The 16151-nt window shown below is 43.7% G+C and overlaps 2 protein-coding genes across 2 annotated transcripts; one reads left to right on the top strand and one right to left on the bottom strand.

The window, feature by feature from the left end:
* The first annotated feature begins 1056 nt into the window (after positions 1-1056).
* Positions 1057-3151, top strand: LOC146631627 (blue-sensitive opsin-like). The gene is made up of 5 exons (XM_085353026.1): positions 1057-1438; positions 1554-1722; positions 1820-1985; positions 2253-2492; positions 3050-3151. The coding sequence occupies exons 1-5, from the start codon at positions 1060-1062 to the stop codon at positions 3149-3151; spliced, it is 1056 nt and encodes a 351-aa protein (XP_085209152.1). The 5' UTR covers positions 1057-1059.
* Positions 3152-13293: 10142 nt separating this feature from the next.
* On the bottom strand, positions 13294-14357 carry LOC146631626 (paraneoplastic antigen Ma1-like). The gene is made up of 2 exons (XM_085354828.1): positions 14349-14357; positions 13294-14226 (listed from the first exon to the last, which is right to left on the bottom strand). The coding sequence occupies exons 1-2, from the start codon at positions 14355-14357 to the stop codon at positions 13294-13296; spliced, it is 942 nt and encodes a 313-aa protein (XP_085210954.1).
* Between the last annotated feature and the right edge of the window lie 1794 nt (positions 14358-16151).

Here is a 16151-nt window from a genome sequence, read left to right as displayed (position 1 = left end):
ATAAGGATGAAGACTCCTCAACATGAGTTGGACCTGCTTCGAGTGGAAATGCATGTGATTAGGTTGATTTTTTATAAACTGCTGCTGACTGGCTGCATATCATAGCTGTATTTTGTTAATATTCACATACACACCAAATTGCTGAGGTTGTGCAATTTTGTTTTTCCTGTATGAAATAGTCTACAACTTTTTTGCCCATTAAAATGAAATAAAGTTAGAAATAAGAAAGTGTTGAGCAAGCTAGTTTAATAGTTCTATTTTCCTCCACTAACTTTCTTCCTCTTAAGTATGCTTATGCACATCCTCCTCTGTATCGGATCGTTGGGACGACAATGAGCAAATTCTGCGATTAACCCGCCAGCTTAAATCGTACCACAGAGTGTTACCATAAAACCTTCAATCTTGCATGCTAGTGCAACAAAGACGCTCCCTTAAGCTCAGTAAAGGCAGCAAAATGCCAAGAAGGTAACACAAAGCTTGAGTTAAATCCCCATGCAAAATAGGGTGTAATCCACTTAACAAGAGATTATCAAATATAATGTGATTGGAAACCAGATTAGCAGGTGAAGACCGGCAGGGAACTTCCTTAGGAAAGAGGGATTAACCTCTTTAACCAAGTTTGGATGCCAAAAACATATCTAGGTTTGCACAGATTTTTGGAAGTCCAAATATGCTTGTGTTTGTTCCCAGATTCAAATACTTGTTAGTTCAGATATCTGTCAAATAACCAAATCTCAGAATTTAGCATCACAGCACGCAACACAGAACTGGAAACCACAGAAGCATCAACACCAGTTAATAAAATGAAAAGCTATGAAGGCAATTAAATTAGTCAATTAATTACGTAGTCAATCAATTAACCACTTTATAGCGATCAGTGTCATGAAACCCTTTATAAACGTCAATACGACGCACACAGCCAATAAAGACAAGAGACGATAGAATTCCTAACCGCACAGCGTTCATGTCTGCTCCTTAAATTTATTATTTGGCAGAGCCTGCGCGATACCTAATTTGAGCCGTAACATCAGCAGGAGTACGTTGTTCGAAATAAGCAAAATGAAGGGTAAACGTGATATGGAGCTGCCAGAAGACTTCTGGATACCCGTCAGCCTGGACACAAACAACATCACGTCACTTAGCCCTTTTCTGGTTCCACAGGACCACTTGGGGGATACTGCCACCTTTTACGCCATGGCAGTTTTCATGTTATTCATATTTATTTTTGGCACTTTCATCAACGCCCTTACCATTGCATGCACCATCCAATACAAGAAACTTCGATCCCACCTCAACTACATCCTGTTGAACTTGGCAGCAGCAAACCTTCTTGTGTCCACTGTGGGCTCCTTCACTGCCTGCTGCACTTTTTCATTCAGATATTTCATCTTTGGTGCGCTAGCATGCAAGATCGAAGGTTTCATGGTAACACTCGGTGGTAAGTCATTGGCTGCAGACAACACTGTAAAAATCCGTTGTAGCCCATCTCCCTTTTAATAGACTTATTTATGCTGATTTCTAGAGGGAGTTAAAGGGTTTTCCTGTCATTGCAGGTATGGTAAGCCTGTGGTCCCTTGCTGTGATAGCTTTCGAGCGATGGCTTGTGATTTGCAAGCCGCTCGGTAACTTTATTTTCAAGCCCGACCACGCTATAGCCTGCTGTGCATTCACTTGGTTTTTTGCAGTATTTGCCTCAGCTCCTCCACTGTTCGGCTGGAGCAGGTAAGCAACAGACACAACATACTTCAGAAAATCAGCTGGCAACACAATGCATTTAAGTAGAACTGTACAATCAACGTGCTTCTACTTTTCCTTGCAGGTATATTCCAGAAGGCCTACAGTGCTCCTGTGGGCCAGACTGGTACACCACAAACAACAAATACAACAATGAGTCCTATGTGATGTTCCTGTTCTGCTTCTGCTTTGCTGTTCCTTTGACCACGATTATCTTTTGCTACTCCCAGCTGCTCATCACACTGAAAATGGTGAGACAAAATGAGATGGTTTTGGTCTACTGAAATTATTCTCTTGATGACTGAGAAACATGTATACTTAAATAAATGCTGTCTTATATCCTATCAAAGCCAAAATCTAACAGGCCAGATCTACTTACCATTCAAACTGACACGCTTAGTATTATTAATATCTGCAAGATCAAAGCACAACGTAAACTCTTCTATTTATTCACATGACTTGTGGTTTTTTTCAAAGTAACCTTTCCAACATGACCCTGATCAATCCCACATTAACAGGCAGCCAAGGCCCAAGCTGAGTCTGCCTCCACCCAGAAGGCAGAGAGGGAAGTGACCAGGATGGTGGTGATCATGGTGCTCGGCTTCTTGGTGTGCTGGATGCCATATGCCTCCTTTGCTCTTTGGGTTGTGAACAACCGTGGGCAGTCATTCGATCTGAGATTTGCGACTATACCGTCCTGTTTCTCAAAGGCTTCAGCAGTCTACAACCCTGTTATCTATGTGGTCTTTAATAAACAGGTCAGTTACATGCTGTGCCGAGTAAGTACTAAGTTATTTAGAAGCAAATGGGTTGTCTTCTCCTGGTTTTTAATACACCAAACAACATGTTTTAAAGTTATCTGATGTGCAGGAGCTTTGAATCGATGCTCTACTTTATCTATGTGTATCTCACTACTGTGACTCTTTTATATCCAACTTAAACAACATGTTTGGTTAATTTTTGTCCCATTTAGAAGGAATGTAAATAAAAGGGGTTATAGGTAGGGGTAATCTGGGGGTCAATGGCTCAGTTCCCTTGCTGTGACTCCGTTAGAAGGTAGAGCAACAAGTCAGTTGTTGGATCCCTGGCGACTCCAGTCCATACACGTGTCCTTGGGCAAGATGTTCGTGCTTTGAAGATGTTTTTGGTGCAAAAGTCTACTAACCAACCTATTTTCTTAACTTTATATAGGCTGTATCATATCTTAGCTGTGGTCCTAAAGCTATAAATAATTGGGCTGTTTTTATGCATAAAAAATGATACTTTATAACTTTGCACAGGAGATTTAATCTACAAATATGTTTTTCCCTTGCAGTTCCGTACATGTATGTTAGCGATGATGGGGATGGGAGGAGGTGAGGAGGAGAGCTCAACAACACAATCGGTGACTGAAGTTTCCAAAGTCGGGCCTGCTTAGGCAACACGTCAATGCTCGCTGATTTCTGAACTGTAAATTACAAAGAATGTACATGTATTTTATCATATGTAAAAATGTCATGATTTAAGTAGGAATAATCTGCAAAATGAAAATGCAAATAAAAAACAGACACAAAATCTTTACTGAATCTCTGTGCTTGACTGAAAACACGTTTTCACTTGCTCTGTGTTTTTCTCCAACACTTAGAAGTTATTAAAAAGTGCACTATGAGAGTATATTATAGTGTGCTATATAAAAGTATTTTTGTTATCATTTTAAATGTGATATTTATTAAGCGTGTGATTAATATGTATTTGCACTTTTATTAGCGAAATGTTTTTGTCTTATTGTCTTAAACTTATTTTATTCAGGTCACTCTCATGCAACCAAAGTACAAAATATTATATCGTTCAAAAAGGTATTTTATAACATAAAAATCTGTAGTTCACATAAGCACCATGAGCCATAGTCATATCCTTCAGCCATCTTGGTATTTTGAAAGTGGACATGATCAGTGAAGGAGTGGGCATGGCTGAGACACTGATGGACATCGGATACACATGTAACTGCAACGTGACTGTTCAGTTAGGTAGATCTGTTCTTAACCTTACCCTCGTTTGTCATCCTCTCTGACTCTCAGACCACAGTTTAACTAACATCATGTTGTCTTTCATAAGACTAGAAAAACAACTGTGACCATGAATTCTTCAGAAAAGTGCTAGCGTCAATCACGGGAGCTGTGGGATTTTTCGCAAAAGACTTTTATGCAAAAGGACTTTTCAACCAGAAGTCAGTGAAATTACTATGTTTGGTCAACTTATCCAAACAAAGACAGGGTCACAGGGTCTGCCAGGTCTCTGTCACCAGCAGCAAAAACTAGCTGTCCACCTGTATCAATTGTCACCTTATAGGTTTGGAAATGAAAAAAACAACAACCCCAAAACAAACATAGAATATGGCCTGGAAGTCCCAAGGTCAAAATGGAAGATGCCCTCAAGGGTGGTGGAGAATGACAGAGCAGTGGGACTTCCAGATACAGACAGACAAAATGGTGGCTCCAACCGAACATAGTGGTTGTAGACAAATAGAAGAAGATGGCCACAGTGATAGATGTAGCGGTTCTGAATGACAGCAACATCAGGAAGAAGGAACACGAGGAACTTGAGAAATACCAAGAGCTCAGAGAAGAGCTTGAGAAGATGTGGAGGGTGAAGGTATCTGTGGTCCCAGTGGTAATCGGAGCACTAGGTGGCTCAAGCAGATCCCGGGAACAACATCGGAGATCTCTGTCCAGAAGATCGCAGTCCTGGGAACAGCTAAGATACTGCGCAGGACCCTCAAGCTCCCAGGCCTCTGGTAGAGGACCCGATAGGATAGACCGCCCCAAGGGGCGAGAGGAAGATTATTTTTTTTTGATGGGCCATCCTGCTTAGTTAATATTCCCTAGTCAGCTATGTGTCATCACACAACCACTGAACTAAAACTGAAAGACACAACCAGCGTCTTTCAGTTGGGGCAAGCAGGGCTAGCAGTGCTTGTTTTTTGTGTGCAAGCTAATGCAGCTTCACTGTAAATGGGTTGAATTCGATGTTTAAGGGGGATCTGCGTGTGCTAGTCTTAAAATATGTCAACTCACATTAAAAATTTAAGAAGAATGTGGGTTTTTAACAAGACACGGTGATTAAGGATTAGTCTGAATAATGAGACTAAACAATGTGAGTGAAGCGACTCTACTTCCTCTACAAACTGAGAAGCACAAGAGATTCAACCCCCATTATGAGCACCTTCTACGGAGGCACAGTTGAGAGTATCCTCACCAGCTGCATCACTGTGTGGTATGACTCCTGCACTGGGTCCTGCAGGAAAAAAATGACAACGGGTAGTGAGAGCAGCGGAGAGGATTGGGGGGACCTCTCTTGCCTCCCTCCCCAGGAGATCTACTGCGCGTGCCTCATCCGGAAGGTCCTCTCCATTACAGGTGACTCCACTCATCCCTTCAACAGCTTCTTCAGTTTGCTGCCATCAGGAAGGACACTGAAGAGCCTCCGGGCCAGACTGAGAGACAGCTTCGTCCATCAGGCTGTCGAGATGCTGACCATCTCTGAATCGAGAAGGGGGGCCCAAGGGTACATCTTTCGCCATCTTTCAATGCTGTGATTGCAGCCATTCCCCAACTCTCTGTGAATGGTACTCATGGCCATTCGAGAATCTGTGTATTGGATTAGTAGTCGTTGATCAATGGTCATAAGAATTTGCATACTAACAATCATGGAACTAACCCCCCAGCCCATTGTTCATTCAGTGGTGCTAGTTTAATTCGCTGTGCAAATGCACTGTTTATAAGGTTGGGGAAACCTGCAGTCAGCTGAGACTGAAGAAGTCACTTGGATGAGTGACAAAACGTTTCTCCCACTGAAAATGTCCAGATGAACAGAATCAACCTTTTGGAATTTACTTACCTGGATGATTGAGCACGCATCAAGACATTATTTTATTAATATTTTTGAAATGATAGCAGCATAAATGAAAATTTTTGCAGCACAAACCAGCACAAACGTAGCACAAATGTTTGACATCATTTTTCTTTGATTTGGGTAATGTGGGGGGGGGGGGGGGCTGGTTGACCTTTTGACCTTTACATTTTCATTAATATCGTTAAAACAGAGGCAGCACAAACGACAGTTTTAGCAGCACCAAGCAGCACAAACATAGCACAGTTGATTGACACCAGTTTTGTTTGATTCCATTAATGTGGGGGGGCTGGTTGACCTCTGATGACCTCTAGAAATCAGCTGTATAGAAAGTCAAGTCAAGTCAAAGTCAAAGTCAACTTTATTGTCAATTCTGCCACATGTACAGGACATACAGAGAATAGAAACTTCGTTACTCTCAATCCCTAGATAAAATAGAAAATGAACATTTAAATATAAGAGTGATTAAAAATGCAAGTAAAATATTTTAAAGTAAAAAAAATTAAATAATATAATACAATTTTACATATAACAAGAAAGCTATACAATATACAATATAAGGGTAAATGACATTGAGTGCAAACCAGGCAGAGTAGTGCAAATAGGCAAATAGTGCAAATGGAGATTTGGTAATGTACGGTATGAGATAGTGTAACACAAAGTCTTATGAGGTAATGGCTTTGTGTTACACTATCTCATACCGTACATTACCAAATCTTATGAGGTAATGGCAGTCCAATGCTCCACAAAGTGACTGGTAACTGGTCCAGGCCAGTGAGTGAGTCAGAGAGTGTGTGTGTGTGAGTGTGTGTGACAGAGAACATTTACTATGTAGTAAAAGTAAAGGTTTGAGAGTAGGATGAGCAAGTATTTTTTTTGCATGGCTTCTAAAAGTGAGTCTGTAAGTTTGTCACTCAATGCAAACTGCCAAAATGGAGTTTACAGGCAGAAAATAAAATATATACAATACACAGACTGGTGATCTGTCCCTATTGTAGTTGGGACAGACTCCAGTCACCACCTTCCTAATCTAGAATTGGATAAGTGGAGGAAAATCAATGGATGGATGGATGGATACCAAGACAGTCCTGACTCATAGGTCAAGTACAGGCAGATGCTTCATCCAATTAAGATCTGTGGAATTTGGATGCCAGGTCAACAGCTTGAACTTTTTGTTTTGTAACTCAAGCCAATCCTAAGATGTTTTTGTGACAGTACCTACTCCAGGACATTGTCCTGCTGGGTCAGACTGCTTCCAGTGCTGGGGGGAGGGGGTCTGCTTGTTCTGGAACAAACAAAAATAACATCCACATAAACACCAAAATCCAATGGTTCAAGAAAGTTTCTGGCAAGATTATCAGTGTTACAGACTTCACCTGTCAGTGGTTTAACATTTTGCCTAGAGCGGTGTTCACTGCAGTGGAAGTTTATATAAACTATGCTGTCTGAAGTGGTGACATAATTAAGAGGTCACAGAGGAATGTGATATCCTCGGCAGGGGAAGAAATTTGATCTTAAAGGTTTGATAATGTTGCCAATCAATAGAGGGAAGACCCCCAAAAAGAGACCAATGACTCATTCAAAGGACCTGTAACCACCAACTGTAAAGTAGATCTGATGAGTAGTTAGCAAGATAAGGGATGAAGAGACAGATAGAAAAACCTTTTCCATAAGTCTGATTACTCCTTCTTGGTGAAAAATAATTGTGCCAGAAAAAAGGAGTACTGAGGGTGAGATGCATGCACTGACCTCTTGGAAGTCCCTGTAGATCAGATTATATGGTTCACAAACACACTGCCCTTACACTAGGATGTAATGAGATGATCCTTGCCAAGTCTGGTAATGCGATAGTAATCTGTGTGTAACACTTTTACCACCGGCTCGTGTGACAAGACTCCCCCCTTATGCCCTCGGGTGCAGTCTTGACTCTACTTAAACATTCTGTGATAAAAGATACATCTCGAAAAATAAATATCAGTCTAAGGTTCATATGATTCTCGTGTCTACACAGACAAGCGGAGGCTAAGGAAATACACTTAACCGATTAAGGCTAATACATGTGAATACTCAAATGATAAGACACCATGCAATAAACCCAACACAGGATCTCAGGGTTAGAAAATGTATTAAACAATTGCAGGAAATTCACATCCAACCCTTTTTTTTCTTCATGAAAAAAACACATATACAAAACATACAATAAACCCCCGGGGGATAGATTTTAGTATTTTTTCCCTTAACCTGTCCAATGTTATTCTTTCCCCAGAGTGCACTCTTAGTTTATTTTTGTTGTTGGCGCGCTTTAGTTGGAGCTCTTAATAATAACAACAATACCTCCGAGTATCCGTGATGTCTCCACCTCCTCCGATGAATAACTCGCTCGTTGTGGTAGCAACCGTCTCCACTCGCGGCAGCGAGCAACGAATCTCCGGTTCCTTAGATAGCAGCAAATCATCCACGGTTAGCGACTCTCTCCCGAGACAACTCTCAAACTCCGTCTCTTCGCTCCGGCGGAATCTCCGTTAGCCAGGACCGTGGCGTTAGCCTAGCTCCAGCTAGCCAACGTAGCCAAACGTGCCTCGTGCTTAGCCAAGCACAAAAGATACGGGAAGCCCGGCTCAAACGCTCCGAATGATTACCGGGAAGTCCGCAGACGGGTGATATGTTGTTGCCGAACAACTTTGGTGACATAAGCAGTCCCGAAGTCCATGCTTCGTCTATGCCATTTTAGTAATCCTCCTTTTTTTCTCCTCTCTTCCTCCCGAGTCTCTTTCCCCCGGAAGTCATCTGCAAGTCATGACCTCTCGTGACGTAGCATACAAAACAAGTTACACTTCTTCTCTTTTAACAGACATTCACATTCCATGAAATTATGGTTTTTTAACGTAACTGATTTTTTCACACACTATTTATGCATTTTAATACAAACATTTATATCACATATCTATACCACTCTTAACCTCACCATGAACCGTTATTTTCTCTTCGACTTATTCTCATGAAAACAAAATAAATACCACTGATATTTATCAGAGTATTACACTCTCCCCCCACCAAAGAAAAGCATGCCCTCATGACTTTGTACCTTGAAAACATAAACCATTATGGCACAACAGGTGAGTAAAACACACAACTAAGCAAAGATGGGTGTGCCTATCCATTTATAAAAACAAGAGACATATTTCACTGTTGTGGCGGCTACCACACTGGGATGACCTGGTTCATCATAAGTTAACCTCAAAGGAGCCCTCTTCAACCGCTGAGGTCTGGCCTTAATGTCAACATCAAGATTAGTCTCAGAGTTAAATTCAGTGTCCTCTTCTTGCAAGAGAATGTCTTCAGGCAGTACTTTGTCTTTCCCTGTCTCCTCAGGATTCTCGCAAGTATCAGGTGATTCGGCTTCGGTGATCTCAACAGACTCAGATTCATTTACACTGTCCGTCTCAGGTTCCCCTACACATTCCTGTGTTACTCCCAGCCCAACTGTTTTTGGTTGTTCAGCTACGTCGCTTAAGGAAATACCCAAATCCAGACTGAACGGTTCCAGAGTATCACTATCCATGTTGCACCTGAGAGGTTCAACAGTCAGATCACACCAAAGTCCAAAATCCTCATCTTCGGAGTCAGTGTACTCTTTCTCATCTTTATCACTGGGCGTGACTCCTTCCCTTTCAGAGTCTTTATCTGCCGTTCTCTGCGATAGTGTCTTTTCCTTTCCAGGCTTGTCTGTGCATTCTTTCTGTTTCCTCCGTCGCAAGACTCTCCTTGTAGGGGTGAGATCCGTATGGGATGCAGAGTCTAGACATATCCTCTCCCCAAGAGGCAGTAAGTGATTTCGATGGAGGATCTTGATTGGTCCATCACCATCTTCAGGTTTCAACCGGAACACTGGTAGGTTCGGCATCTTGCTTTCCACAACATATGGTTTTGACGCCCAGCGATCGGCCAGTTTATGCTTCCCCTGTAACCCGAGGTTTCGTAGCAAGACTCTGTCTCCAGGTAACAACTGTGCGAACCTGATTCTTTTGTCATACCGCTGCTTATTGTTCTCATTCTGTTTGGCCGCGACGGACTCTGCTAGTTCATAGGCAGCCTTTAACTCCTTCCTCAGGTCAGAAACGTACTTGAGGTAAGTTTTCTGTGGTGTGCCATCACTAGAAGTCTCGAAACACAAATCCACAGGTAACCTAGCTTCACGCCCAAACATAAGGAAATAAGGAGAGAAACCTGTAGCTTCATTTGGAGTGCAATTATAAGCATGAACCAAATGAACGACGTGCTGACTCCATTTCTTCTTTCTGTTCGGTTCCAGGGTCCCCAACATGTCCAACAACGTCCTATTAAACCTCTCGGGTTGAGGGTCTCCTTGAGGATGATAGGGCGTCGTTCTTGATTTTTCAACTCCAAGCGAACTCAACACTTCATGAACAAGACGACTTTCAAAATCTCTGCCCTGATCACTGTGCATCCTCCGTGGCAGTCCGTAATGAACGAAATACTTCTCCAGCAACACCTTTGCAACCGTAGAGGCTCTCTGGTCTCTTGTTGGAAAAGCTTGAGCATAACGAGTGTAGTGATCGGTAATGACCAGAACATTTTCTGTGCTGCTCGAATCAGGCTCTATGGACAAAAAGTCCATACAAACAAGGTCGAACGGTCCCTCACTTTGCAAATGCGACAAAGGTGCAGCTCTCTTGGGTAGAGTCTTTCTTTTTATACACCTCTCACAAGACTTGCAATACTCTTCAATCTCTGACTTCATCCGAGGCCAGTAGAACCGGTTTCTTACCAAGCCGTATGTCTTGTCGAGGCCCAAATGACCTGAGTCATCGTGCAGTGATTTCAGTACAGGGACTCTATACTTTTCTGGTAGTACCAACTGAGAACAGCGTGATTTTCCTGGAGGAGTTACAATGCGATACATCACTCCTTTCTGCATCTTTAACCTGTCCCACTCTCTCAACAGCAAAGAGCAAGTTGGTTGCTTGGTCTTGTCAACTTGGTTACTATTCCCATTACTCAGAGCTGTCCACACTTGTCCTATGCCGGGGTCTTCCCGTTGAGCGGTCGACAACTCAGCAAGACTCACAAAAGGCATATTCTTAACACTCAAAGAAGCCAGATTGCAATAAGCTTGTGGGATAGCTTGTGGAGAAGTGCCAAAAGAGTCAATGGCTCTTCCGGATCGTGGGTTTTTATGTTTCATCACCCCAGACATTTGACACAAGGCTCTCACTCCTGCTGCAGGAACGTCGTCCCACTCGGATTTGGATATCGACCCCGATTGTGGCCGGCGAGAGAGAGCGTCAGCGTCAATGTTTTGGACTCCTGCTCTGTACTTGAGACTAAAGTCATATGTAGACAGGGCAGCAAGCCAACGGTGACCCGTCGCGTCTAGCTTGGCAGACGTTAGCACATATGTCAGAGGGTTGTTGTCTGTCCTCACCTCGAACTTGGTCCCGTACAGATAGTCATGCAGTCTGTCCACTACCGCCCACTTCAGCGCCAAAAATTCCAATTTATGGGCTGGATAATTCTTTTCTGAAGGAGTCAAACTCCGACTGACGAAAGCCACAGGTCTCAATCCTTCACCTTGATCCTGGTACAGCACTCCTCCTAGCCCCTCCCGGCTAGCGTCTACATGTAGCACATAAGGTAGCTGAGGATCGGCAAAGGCCAACACAGGAGCTTGGGTAAGTCGTCGCTTCAGCTCCTCAAAGGCTGCCTCACATTCTCCGCTCCAGCGACCACCAAAGGGCTCTGCGGGGTTAAGGTACGGACCATCCTGTCTGTCCTTTACTTTCTTCTTTGCAGTTGAAGGGTAACCAGACAACAGTTGGTTCAATGGGTGAGCTACCTTGGAGTAATCTTTCACGAAACGCCGGTAGTACCCACAGAATCCAAGAAACGACCGTAATGCAGTCACAGTGTTGGGTCTTGGCCATGCGGTTACAGCTTCAGTCTTCTTTGGATCAGTAGACACCCCGTCTTGAGATATGATGTGCCCAACGTAAGTCACCGATGGCTGACAAAACTGACATTTATCCAGTGACAGCTTCAGTCCTTCGTCCTTTAGACGGTCAAGCACCTTCAGCAACCGGATCTCATGCTCCTCAAGCGTGGCTCCAAACACAATGAGATCGTCGAGATAGACCAACACCTCAAGCAAGTTCATGTCTCCAACAGTTTGTTCCATTACCCGCTGAAATGTAGCGGGAGCCCCTGTCACTCCCTGTGGCATTCTTTCAAATTGGAAGAATCCAGCCGGGCAAATGAAAGCTGTCTTTTCCTTGTCGGAGTCTGCCATGGGCACTTGATAGTATCCACTCCGAAGGTCAAGCACACTGAACCACTTGCTTCCACTGAGACATGCCAAAGCATCTTCAATTCTTGGCACCGTGTATTGGTCGGGAGTGGTGCGGCGGTTTAGGGTCCGAAAATCCACACACATCCTTATTTTCCCATTCTTCTTTCTCACGACCACAATGGGTGAGGCATAAGGACTGCGTGACTCTGTAATAACACCAGCAGTTTTTAGCTGCGCTAGATGCTGTCTCAATGCCTCCACGTCAGCAGGCGGCAACCGACGAGACCTCTCCCGAAATGGTTTGTCCTCTGTGGTTTTGATAGTGTGCTGGGTGCTCTTACTGCATCCGACATCAAACTCATGCAGAGAGAAAACTTCACTCCGCTCCATCATTTCTGTCACCAACCTTTCCTTCCACTCCTTAGGAACTGGTGAGTCTCCAAAGTTGAAAGAAAAGGGGCTCAGCTTCCCAGCGAACTCGACTTCAGACTCTTCTCTCCCAGGTAGAGATGACACAACGTCGACTGGAAACAGATGAGCTATTGGTGTCCCTCTGGTCAAGGTAATTTCCCGTGCTGACATGTTTCTAACTAGAACAGTAATTCTTTTGGCCGTCACACCAGTGGAGGTCTGCAACTCTGGTCTCACCAGGAGGCAATCGGGAAACCGTGACTCATTCGCAGGGTCATCAGGTGAGTCTACAAGGATTGTCTGAGTGCCCAGCACTCCATGAAACTTTGGTGCCCCAGCCACTTGGGCAACTCCCCCAGGCCGTATGGTGACAGGTTTGGCTTGGGTGAACCACACCGTTCCCCTCTGGTTACTGTCAGCATCAGGTGGTAACACTGAGATCTCACTGAAAACTTTTCTGAAGACTGGGTGAATGTGCATGGATCTCACAAAGTTTTCTCCTCCCTTTTCCCTGCAGTGGCTAAGCAATCGCCTCACAGTGGGTGTGTTGGTGCCAACAAGCAGGGAAACTTCACCTCTCACAACTGGGTCGGGACATACCAACACAAGTGCATCAATTGTCTCACTCACACCTACATCTGCTTCCAAAAACTCCAGCCTAAGTGACAAATAGCCATCATAAGGGTACTCGGCGGAACTGAGACCCCATATCGCCAACGTGTCGATAGACGTCAATGGCAGGTGTGTCAAATATCTGTCGTAGAAGGATCTGTACAGCAGGGTTACTTGAGAACCAGAATCGAGTATGGCTTTAGAGTAGATGCCTTCAATCTGTACCGACACTACAGAGCTAGGGCCCACTAAGCCTGCAGGTACAGTGTCTTTCACTTTTCCCTCTAAGGTGCTGCACTTGGTGGAACGTTTTACAACCACCGGGATGCCAGGCCGTTCCTCTACTGGACCCCGCGGTAGTTTCCCGATTTCTTTGTCAGTTTAATGAGGCGCTTGTTGACTTTGAGTAGGTTTTCTTCACCTTCACATTCTCTCTTAAAATGTCCATCCTCCCCACATCTGTAGCAAAATATTCCAGGTTTATCCTCTTGATAGCCAGACCTTTGTGGGGTAGCATTTCTTTTATAAGGTGGCTTGGCAGGGACTTCTGGTTGTGAAATCTGGGTGTCTGGATGTGATGCAACCGTAGCAGCTTTAAGACTAAGCATCTCAGCTTTCATGACACTTAACTCTTTTTTCAGCTTTGCCACTTCAGGATCAACTTCTTGTTCAGGTGCCGACTTAGAAATAGGAGTTACAGACTGTGACATTACTGGGTTCTTACTATCGTTTCTGCTTTGGAGAATGTCCTCTTCCTCCCTTACTTCTTTTAGCAACTCACTGAAAGAAGGGGGTTCTCGCAGCTTGTGAGTCATACGAAGACGAAGTGCAATCATGTCTTGTTGCAGTGCTCCCCTCACAACCTGCTCCATCCGTAATCGATTCATGTCAGACAGTGCCACGCCTCCTTTTCTGAAAATACAGTGCAGCAGTTTATCCAACCTCAACAAGTAAGTAGACAACTTTTCGCCCACATTTTGGTAGGTATGTCTGAACTTCACCAGAAGATCGGACGCACTCTCAGTTGTTCCAAAAGCCGTCTCCAAAACCTGCATGTAGTCATATGAAGTTGCAGTGGGCTGCTGGACTCTCAAGAACCTTACAATGTCTGCAGCTGGACCTTTCAGACTTTCCACTATTCGCTGTTTCTTTATGTTGTCACTGCACTGCCACTCATCTAGCAGATGTGTTGTCTGTTCTGCCCAGGCATCATACTCTTCCTCCCCATTGGGCGTAGGTTTCACACCAGAGAACATGCGCAGCTTACGATAGCTCTGAGAATCAACAGATGTGGTGTTACATTTATCCACTAAGGAACTGATAGCATGTATCAGAGCCGTGTTCACATCAAGGGGTGAAGGCTGAAGTAAGCCACCAACGTCAGTAAGAGTTTTACCTTCCGCATTCAGGAATGACATTAGCTTAGATTGAAACTCATCATTTTCTGCAGGAGCAGTGAGCACATGAGCTGGCCATGGACCCGCCTCCCCAGGAAGTCCAACAACACCCGGTACGGTTTGATTTTTTAAGTCAGTTGAAGTCTTGATCAGTACCAACTGTGTCTTAGAAGCTACATCAAGACAACGGTCAACTATCTCGGATTTTCCAAGTACTTTGACCTGACTCAAAGCCGATAGCAGAACTGCATCTGTGACATCAGGGTCCACATCACTCAAAACAACTGCATGTCCATAAGCTAACTGCTTCCTTTTGCACCAAGCTTCAATTTCAACTGCTTCCATTTTTCTTTTTTTCTTTTTTTTTTAGCTCAAACAGTAAGAGATCTCACAATAAATGTAACCACACTTGACAATAAAAATAATTTCCTTAGCAATCTCAAAAAAAATTAGTTCCCTCTCTTTGGTGAATGACGGAAAACCAGGTCAGTCATAACAAAATTACATACAATCCCGGACGAGCCCCCAAAAATGTAACACTTTTGCCACCGGCTCGTGTGACAAGACTCCCCCCTTATGCCCTCGGGTGCAGTCTTGACTCTACTTAAACATTCTGTGATAAAAGATACATCTCGAAAAATAAATATCAGTCTAAGGTTCATATGATTCTCGTGTCTACACAGACAAGCGGAGGCTAAGGAAATACACTTAACCGATTAAGGCTAATACATGTGAATACTCAAATGATAAGACACCATGCAATAAACCCAACACAGGATCTCAGGGTTAGAAAATGTATTAAACAATTGCAGGAAATTCACATCCAACCCTTTTTTTTTTCTTCATGAAAAAAACACATATACAAAACATACAATAAACCCCCGGGGGATAGATTTTAGTATTTTTTCCCTTAACCTGTCCAATGTTATTCTTTCCCCAGAGTGCACTCTTAGTTTATTTTTGTTGTTGGCGCGCTTTAGTTGGAGCTCTTAATAATAACAACAATACCTCCGAGTATCCGTGATGTCTCCACCTCCTCCGATGAATAACTCGCTCGTTGTGGTAGCAACCGTCTCCACTCGCGGCAGCGAGCAACGAATCTCCGGTTCCTTAGATAGCAGCAAATCATCCACGGTTAGCGACTCTCTCCCGAGACAACTCTCAAACTCCGTCTCTTCGCTCCGGCGGAATCTCCGTTAGCCAGGACCGTGGCGTTAGCCTAGCTCCAGCTAGCCAACGTAGCCAAACGTGCCTCGTGCTTAGCCAAGCACAAAAGATACGGGAAGCCCGGCTCAAACGCTCCGAATGATTACCGGGAAGTCCGCAGACGGGTGATATGTTGTTGCCGAACAACTTTGGTGACATAAGCAGTCCCGAAGTCCATGCTTCGTCTATGCCATTTTAGTAATCCTCCTTTTTTTCTCCTCTCTTCCTCCCGAGTCTCTTTCCCCCGGAAGTCATCTGCAAGTCATGACCTCTCGTGACGTAGCATACAAAACAAGTTACACTTCTTCTCTTTTAACAGACATTCACATTCCATGAAATTATGGTTTTTTAACGTAACTGATTTTTTCACACACTATTTATGCATTTTAATACAAACATTTATATCACATATCTATACCACTCTTAACCTCACCATGAACCGTTATTTTCTCTTCGACTTATTCTCATGAAAACAAAATAAATACCACTGATATTTATCAGAGTATTACATGTGTATTAGCTATTGGGTAGGGTATGTTGTTATCGGAATGCAAGGAAAGCTTTAAATCCTGTCCTTTAGCCAATTATGTTGAGCC

Source organism: Diplotaxodon limnothrissa, linkage group LG5 (genome assembly GCF_057381915.1).
Source record: "Diplotaxodon limnothrissa isolate DT_005_m linkage group LG5, D_limnothrissa_male_GT1.1, whole genome shotgun sequence".
Lineage (NCBI taxonomy): Eukaryota > Metazoa > Chordata > Actinopteri > Cichliformes > Cichlidae > Diplotaxodon > Diplotaxodon limnothrissa.
This window is presented reverse-complemented; position numbering and strand designations above follow the sequence as displayed.